General features: G+C 58.3%; 1 protein-coding gene across 1 annotated transcript; it reads right to left on the bottom strand.

The window, feature by feature from the left end:
* Positions 1 to 3,126: 3,126 nt before the first annotated feature.
* Positions 3,127 to 6,294, bottom strand: LMXM_32_3000 (hypothetical protein, unknown function; the record flags this gene model as incomplete). The annotated part of the gene is made up of 1 exon (XM_003878509.1): positions 3,127 to 6,294. The coding sequence occupies one exon, from the start codon at positions 6,292 to 6,294 to the stop codon at positions 3,127 to 3,129; it is 3,168 nt and encodes a 1,055-aa protein (XP_003878558.1).
* Between the last annotated feature and the right edge of the window lie 2,730 nt (positions 6,295 to 9,024).

Raw genomic sequence — 9,024 nt, 5'->3', positions numbered from 1 at the left:
GACCGGTGTGGCCCTGCATGCGCCTTCCCTCCCCCTATCGCCCGCGCACGGCTGCCCTCTGGATGCTTGGCTCGCATCTGATGCACCATGCCAGCCGTGCGTGACAGCGCCGGCGTTGTTGCCCGGGGACGTGTCTGGATGCCCTGCCTGCATGTGCCGCAACAGGCGTGGCGCTGCCGTGAGTCCGCGGCGGCAGCGGCGCCACGCCTTCCCGGGAATCCGCACACAGACATGCGCCTGCGCACACAGCGCTCATGGCTTGTCGTGCTGAGGGGCACAGGGGACAGCGGCAAACGCCCGACGGTGGAAGCCCATGCAGCGCAAGCGAGACATGTCTGCCCACATCACCGCGTGCAGGTCCATGGCGTGAAACGCGGGCTGCTGTCGGCGCCCATCGATAGGCGAGTCCCGCATACGATATCAGGCACATCGCCGGGCCAGACGCCCTCGTGGAGCAGGCGGGCAGGGGGCGAAGACACTGGTGGGGCCCGGGGGCACCACACCGCTAGCGGAGCAGCGGGCACCACATGGGCTGTACCCCATGCGGCCACTACCAGTCACTTCCCGTTGCAGAAATCGTAATTACGGGGAGTTGCCCTTTTTGAACATGGAGAGGGTGGGCTCGTGTCGTCTTGTCAGTTCGGCATCGTTGTTCCTGTGATGAGAAACGGCTGCTGCCGAGGAGCCCTAGTCTCAGCGTGCCGCATCGCTTTCCAGGTCTTCGGGGGATGGCGTCTTGACATGTGAGAGCGGTGACCGGGGTCCTTGATCCACGCAGTTGGCGTTGGCGCCTTCGGCATAGCTGATCGTGCAACGCAGTCAAGGTCGTCGCTGTGATGGAGCTCGATAGAGCCACAGACAAACTGAAATGAGGGGCGCACGCTGCGAGCCATTACCGGCAGCACATCTGTATGCAGGAACGTCGCGATATGCCGCCTTCCACCGTAGAGGACCACACGCAGAGCGCCACGAAGACGGAGAGAGAGCCCACAAAAACGAACACACTCGCTTCCCTGCATCTCTTGGTTGATGAAGTTGTCTTCCCGGCAGATCAAGCCCCATCCACGTTGCTCAACAGTCAGTGCTGTGGATGCAAGCAAGGGGACCCGCAGCCTCGTCTCTCTGTGGCAATGGGTGTGTCAGAAAGCACGGCGGCCGCTCCTGACTTGATGTATGTTTGTATTGCACCATGTGCCCATGCCGAGTAAGGGCGCTCCGAAAAGCGGGAGAGTCCGTCTGCAGCCCGCCAGGGAGTGGTATGGTGAGGTACACGCAACCGCTGCGCATGAGGGAATTATGTGCGTGCGTGTCTGCAATACGACAACAGCGAACGAGGTAAACCATATGTGAGCCCGTGAGCCTGTACGTGATAAACGGAAAGGTAGGAGTACGACAGAGAAAAGGGAGGAGGGGGGAGATAACAGGTGCTGTGGCACGCTTGCGCGGACTCGCATTCAACGCGAGCGCGAACACGGTTCCAGACATACCAGCGCGCCATCCAACGACGAAGCGGGGGAAGAAGTGAACACGAGACATGAAAACACAAACACAGAGAGAGAGAGAGCAAAGCGAAAACGAAGCGGGTTCAGACACACTCAAATAGGAAAAAAACTTGGAAAGACAAAGAGGCTCACAAACGTGCCGTCGTGCGCCTCCTTTGCTACATGGCTCATCAGCAGCGCCACTCCTACACCCTCGTCCGCCCTCAACCCCCCCCGCCAACCCCCACCTCTAAGGTGCTGGTCATCGTCCACAGTTCGACAACGGTAAGCGAGCAGAAAAGTATATATGCGCATGTGGCCGAAAGGAATAACACGAGAGGCGGTGGTGCAGGGGGTGAGAGAAGAAGCGCTGCCGCAATAAAAATAAGAAAACGGGAAAGAAAAATGCGCACAATCACTGAGAAGGGAAAACTGCAGACACTCCCACCAACAGAGGAAAAGAATACAACGTGGGGTGGGGGGTCAGATGCAATGTTGGGCACAGCACTCATGTCTGCGTGTGTATGTGTGTGTGTGTGTATGCACAAGTGAAGGGAGTAAAGAAAGAGTGGCAGGAAGGCCGAAGCAGCAGCTGGGGCGGCACAGCGTTATGCACATATCACCGTCAGGTCCAGCGAGAACGGAGGATGTCCTGCGTGTGTGAGTGTGTTTCACATGGAAGTGGGCGGGGTGTCAAGAAGTGAGAACACCAGAGGAGACATGCGAGGACGAGAGGGAAAAAAGAATGATGGCACCGAAGCTGGCACACATCTAGGGAAACAGCAAGAGTGATCCACAAAAGAAAAGCCGCCAAGATCACGCAAACGCGTACACGCACACACGTGTGCTTACGTGCGAAGCGTGGGGAGGGCTGTGATCAAGTGGCGTGAGCCACGAACTCAAGACGTAAACAAACCGCCACGCGTGCACACACTGCAGGAGAGAGAAAGAAATCCAAAAGAGCTCGCAAGCCCAGCACAGCAAATGGAAGCACGACGTGACGCGCAGAGACATCAGAATGCCCAACACCATCACCGCCCCCCCACCACCACCACCAGACGACTCTCCTGTGGCAGCAAAGAACCCAACGTGCGCACATACAGAAAGACGGAGATCCGCACAGGCACAGGCACACATACACACACTCACACATGGAGGAGGGGGAGAGCGACGATCGCCACGGCACGAAGCGCCCACACAGCCCACAGTGAAACCGATTAGGTAGGGCAAAAGGAGCCGTAGAAAAGAAAACGAAGAAATAGAATGACAGAGGCGCAGCCTCCCAAGCGAAACAAAAAAGGAGAGTGCGAGGGGAAGGAAGAGGCAGGCACCGCCCCCATGGCTCTCAGCCCCCACGCGCGCACGCACCGAAATGATGGCAGGCAGCCAAAGACGAACAAAAGAATAAACCAAGAGAAAAAAGTGTCTGCGACACCGATGCCCAAGGCAGCAGTCAGGCAGAAGCACAAAGAACACCCCCGTAGTGCTGCCGACACATTGCTGCGTCCACCTTGGCACCAAGAAGAGTGGCTGGTCGATCTCACACGTGCGTGCGTGCGCCTCCCAGCCCCCACCCGCCTTCCTGTGTGTGTGTGTGTGTGTGCATCGGTATGTGCGACTTGGTGTGCTCAAGAGTCCGGTCGCACTAGGCGGAACCGGATACGCTGAGCCGAGTTGCTTCGACGGAGCGCAGCACTTTACGGAGCGAGTCTAGTGTCTCAGCATACTTGCAGATGTCCGCCATCCAGCTGCGCTGCTGAGGGCCAGATGGGCAGTTTGCACGGTTCAATTTCTTCTGTAAGACTGCCGTCATGTACTTGGAGGTTCGGATAAGGCGGCGCGCAGAGCCGTTAAGAGGGCGGCGGTGCAGCTTCATGGACATCGCGGACTGCGTGACAAGTGTCTCGGCAGACTCGACCTTCGTGGGGTCCATACTGGCGAGAACCACCGTGTACGCCGGGCCGCCAAAGGCGGTGTCAAAGAGGGAAGTTGGCGCCATGCCATGGCTGTGCTCCAGTGCGGCGGTCCACAGGTCGTGGCTCTGCTGAGCGCCGATGCAGGTGAGGCAGTTCATAATTATGTCGCTGCAGGCAGACGGTACATTGTGCGACTGGAACGCCCCAAACGCATTTGCGTCATCTTCGTCATCGGACGAGATGACATCGCTCTCCGCTTCTCGCTTGTAGACCGCCTCTGCGGGCTCCGTCATCTGCTCCTGCAGCGACACGGCACCAGCCTTACAGTGCGTCAGCACACACGTTACCACCTGAAAGACAGACGTCTGTTCCCTAGCCGCTGCCTCGTCGTTCGGGTCAGCGGCGACGGCGTCGGCCAGGCGGCCCAACACGATGTTGGCGTTCGCCTGCGCACTCGCCAGCGCTTTCGTGAACTCTGACTCACTGCGCAGTGCGCGGTACTCGACACCGTCGAGGCGGTGGCCAAACAGAACGCTGCTGTGCATCTTGAGTTGGACAACCGTCGGCTCGGTCTGAAGAAGGTCCACCACCTCGTACCCCCGCTGTGAGGTGGCACGGTTCGTCGTGTTCCACTCCGCCGCCTTCTTTGCCGACACCTTCTTGACAAGTGCGAAGGAGAAAGCTGCCTCGAAGAAGTCGCGGCTGCCAACCTCCTTGCTGTACGTAGACTGCATGTTCTTCACCGTACCTATCAAGTTCCTAAGCAGGCGCTGCTTAGCAAGCCACGCCGCACTGTCAAAGGCGGAAACGGGCTTGGCAAGTCCCTTTGAGTCAAGGCTCAGCACGGACGCACTGTATCCAGCGACCAGCACTTCGCCGACCTGCTGGAAAAGCTTTGACTCTACAAATGTTGAGCCTTGTCGATGTGTGACAATTTCGTCTATCGCATACTCAGTCGTTGTCTGCTTCGCCGCATCGATGACGCGCAGCCTGCTGCCAACGAGTCGCACCGGGAACGTCGAGCAGTCGATCTGCTCCTCACCCTTTCCGGTCACCGTCTTGGCGCAGCGCAGCGGAATCTCGTACAGGACGAGAGACGGGCAGCGGTGCCAGAGCTTCTGCGTCCCCACCGCTGGTGCAGCCGGCACATCCACAACAGCAGTCGCAGTGCTAGCGTCCCCAGAAGGGCCTTTACCCTTCGCTATCACGGCTGTCGCCCCACTACTCGACGCAGCCATGCCGAGGCTCCCCCTGCTGACGTGTGATCCGGCGGGGCTGTGCAAACGGGCAACCGACATGGGCAGCCGATGATCCAGTGACTCTTGAGAGGACGCCGGTACGTCGGTTGTCGGATGAGTCGATGACGAACGAGCAGAAGACGCCTGCTTTAGAGCGAGCACGGGTTCGGATGGTGGGGCTGGGCGACCCTCCGACGCGTTATCGCTGCTGACGCGACTCGACTTGGGTGACTCCATCAGCACGCGCGGAGCGGCATTCCTAGTCGACTCCTGTGCGAAGTTGCGAGACGGTTGGCGCTGCAGTAGCTTATGCAGCCGCTCTTCTCGAGCAGCTTTGTTGGCCGCCTCCCGGGCATGCATCTCCTGTTGCAATCGAAGTCGCTCCTGCTCCCGCGCATAGAGTCGCTGCTGCATGTGGACCTCTTCCTGACGCGCCTGATCACCCTTTGACGCGGGCTGCGCTGCCTTCCTGAAGCTGGAGACGCGATTAAGAATGCTCTGTGTGCGAGGCAAGAGAATGCAGCCAGCTGCTGTTGCCGCTGCTGGCGGATCAGCTGCTGTCGGCGGCGCGGCAGTGGGGGCCACCCTAGTCGCGGTGCTCTTCTCCGCAAGGAACGACGGATGTCTCACCAGCGTCGGCTGGGGTGACACCACCTGTGGCCGATCAAGCAGAACATGCTGCTGCGAACCGTACGGAGCCAGCGGTGACGCAGGCATGACGTTACCGTTCATCGCGTTGTGCTGCAACGGTGCCTCTCGGTTGCTCTTGTCTTGATGCTCACAGTGCTCTTGTTGCTGCTGCTGCTGCGGTGGCATGTAGGCCATGAGGGGAGAGCCTTGCATGGGGAGCAGATACAGAGGTGGCGGCGCCATCATACCTTGAGGCGTCATTACGTAGGGAAGCGGTGGTAGATTGCGAACGGTGGTGAACTGCTGCGGCAGAAACGAATGGCTGCCGCAGTACGGTGGGTACGGCTGCCCCTGACCATTTTGTGTGGACCAGTTCAAATTCCTGTCATACCCTGGAGAAGACGGATAGGGTGCGTGCTGCTGCTGAGGCTCCTGAGTCGCGCCGACTGCAGTGAAGAGGAGCCGGCCATTGAGGCGCGCAACCAAGGGATTTCCTGAAAACTCGCCGGGCTGGATCGAGCCGTTGTGGTGGTGACGTGCACTACCATCATTGCCACACGCTTGGCCGTTGCTGAGGTTCATCAGGTGCGCTGTAGAGGGAAACCCTATGCCCTGTGGGTACGGTTGCTGTTCTTGCTGTGGCGCACAAGGGTAGGGTTGGTGTGACGAGTGAAGCTGGTACTGCTGCGAGGGTGGAACGAAGTTCAAGGTGCTGTTGGGTGGCGGGCCGCCGCCAACACCCTGCTGCTGAGGAGGGCGACGGAAAGAGGACCCACTCCTGGGCTGGTTACGACTAAGGTGCTTGCTAGTGTGCTCGCGAGCCATGTCGCCTCCCCGCACGGCGAAAGAACCTCTTCGGGAGACGTGGTCACTACCACCACCACCACCGCTTGGCGCTTGGATGCTACTGTTCTTGTTATTGCTACGGCTTGGGCTGCACACGCCCATGGATCCTCTTCCCCTGTCCTCGCCCTGGTTTCGCCGCATCTCTGCAGTCTTCGCGGACTCTACACGCTTGCGTCGCCCCATTTTGTCGAGGTGACCTTCTACGAAATACGAGGTGGGACTGCCCAAGTACGCACGGGTCGACTCAGTCCAGGATTATGGGAAAAGAGGAAGGCTCGAGGGGAGTCGGCAGCCGTGTGAGGCCGCCCACCGTTATAGTAGTAGTAGCGCACACACGAGAGAGCAGGCAAAAGAAGGGGCCAGCACTCATCGCCCTGCAGAAAGGACGAATCAGCCGACGGAGCGAGAGCAAGAAGCGGAAGACGTGGAGCAGAAAAATATTTACCTCAATAGGTGGCACACGAGAAACAGAAGCAAAACACATCAAGGAAGAGCGAGAGGGCAGCAGGGAAGAACCAAGCCAAGAGAGCTTGCCTACGAGACGCAGTTGAAGCTTTCTCTCGTCACCTAAGCCTTCCCAGTGAATGGGGAGGGGGTTTGATCGCCGTCGTGGGTACATGCGTGCGCACGAGTTGAGTGGGTGCAGAGAGGGGAAATCAACAGAGAGCAGCGGCCATGCATGCGAGAGGAGAGAGCCAGAACAAAAAAAAAACACAGAAGAGGTGGGGAGACACGGTTTATATGTACTCACAGAGGTGTAGAACAACCTGCACAGCGAGAGAGATAGCTGGAGTCTGGATGACCCTCGACTTCTCCAACGAGATGCACAGAGCGACAAGTCGCTGTTACACCAGTGCACAAGCATGCCCTTTCTTCTATGAACCCCATCTTTCGAACAAGGTGATGAGGGCGGAGGCAATGGGGCACTTCTGAGAGACGTTCGTGCGCTTGTCCCGCTCGTCAGCCCACCACTCCAGCGTCCTCCCTTCCACTCACAAAACGCGCACATGGGTCGCGTTCCGCTCCTTGCACTCAGGTGGAGTCCACTCGCACGCATTGGCGTGCACGCGCCTAGCCCCCTTTTTTTCTTGATTTGTCTGCAATTACGGCGCACACTCTTAATATACACACGACGGAGGCGGAAGACAACAACAGCGACGGAAGCATGCCAACACGAGCATACAGGCGCACGTGCACACAATTATACACACGCATCAACACATATAAATATATACATGTATATATAAATATCTACATGTATGTATGTGTGCAACACCGAAAATAATAATAATAACAAACAGGACAGAAGAAAAAGAAGAGAGATGCAGAGAGAGAGAGAGTCTGTGTGTGTGCAGAGCGGACGGGCATCGAGCACACAGTGAAACGCGCGCGAAAAAGGCTTGCAGACGTGGTAAGCGAATGGAGACAGGGTGAGCGCAGACGAGAAAAGATAAACACCCGCAAGAATAGAGCAGAGCAAGGCAGAATTACGTGATCAGGTACACATGAACACACATCGACGGCGAGCGAGCGAGAGACGCGCACTCGAACACAATAGATAGAAGAGACGAGAAAAATGCTACTGACGAATCCAGGTGTGTGTTGGCTTCTTCATCAACAATACTTTCTTGGTGTGTCTGTGTGTGTATGTGTGATGCCCCCTGTTCGCTCCTCCGCGGTAGTGCAGGTTCCATGACCTGCACCTCAGCCATAGGAGGTTCGGTCGCACATGTATCGCACCGGTGTTATGGGAAAACGAGCCCTCAGTCCCACCTTGTCCTTGATCTATGCTACAGCAACACACCTGTATGCACCTAGGTGCGTTGCAGGTGTTCCTCCTTTGCTCTCTTTCCGCCTTCCCTACTCTCACTGCGCACCCTTCCTTCACCGCTTCGCCTCTCTTGCAGAGAGCGGATGCGCACAGGAAGGGCGGAGAACGTGCACCCTGCATCTCCTGTGAGGGGCCGCAATATCCAGAAAGGACGGAGAGACGTAGAACTAAGATGAAGCGCTGCCCACGTAAACACACAACTCCAGAAGCGAACATAGCGTGCAGAGAAGCATTTAAAAAAAGAAGAGACACACACAAAACACAGAATATTCATCATCAACGTCCGCCAATCGGTTCCACACCCATCACCCACACCGAGACACGGAGTGTGGGAAAGAATCACGCAGAGGACACCGCATGATGATGGCCACTACGCCAGGCGGCCAACAACTAAGCCAAAACAAAAGTGAACTATGAAGGGGAACAACAGTGATGCTACGGCACCGGCACGTATGCGCCAAACGACACATTAAAAACAAAGAATATAAATCAAAATGTGCAAGGTGTCGAGAAACGCCTCCTCCTTGGCGGTGTGTGTCAGCCCCAACACGAGCATGTCGACAAGCATCGGCATGCGGCCACAGTTCACCTAGCTCTGTCGCACTGGCGCCAAATACCCCTCCCCTAGGACGACACCGCCCGTCGAATCGCGCCATGCGTCCCGCACGCTCGCCCCGCCCCTTCATCGCCTGCTCCTCCTGTGCGTGCGGCGCGACCGGCGCCAAACACACTCGGCGGGGCCGCACGCCACCATACAAGCGGGCCGCGTCTACGGTCCTCCTCGAGGGCGGGTGGCGGTCGCGCCTGTCGTGCCGGTGCTGGGGAAGAGGGGCGGTCCAGGTGCGTGCCGCACGACCGCAAGGAGGAGCATCGCCAGCGTCAGCGGCCAGGGCCCTTCCGAGGTCCCGCGCACACGGCCCGTACGCCGTGCTTTGCCCCTCAGTACGCTCCAGCCGCGGCATCCCATTATGTGGCGTGGCGGCTCTCCACAGTGGGCACCCGATGACTCGATGGCGCCGTCCCCGGTGCCCTCGTCATGCCTCCCGCCGTCTGCGCCGCATCAGCCCACCCGGTCGCATGCA

The sequence above is a fragment of the Leishmania mexicana genome, chromosome 32 (assembly GCF_000234665.1).
Source record: "Leishmania mexicana MHOM/GT/2001/U1103 complete genome, chromosome 32".
NCBI lineage: Eukaryota > Euglenozoa > Kinetoplastea > Trypanosomatida > Trypanosomatidae > Leishmania > Leishmania mexicana.
The sequence above is the reverse complement of the archived record's forward strand: the minus strand, read 5'-3'. Positions and strand labels throughout refer to the sequence as shown.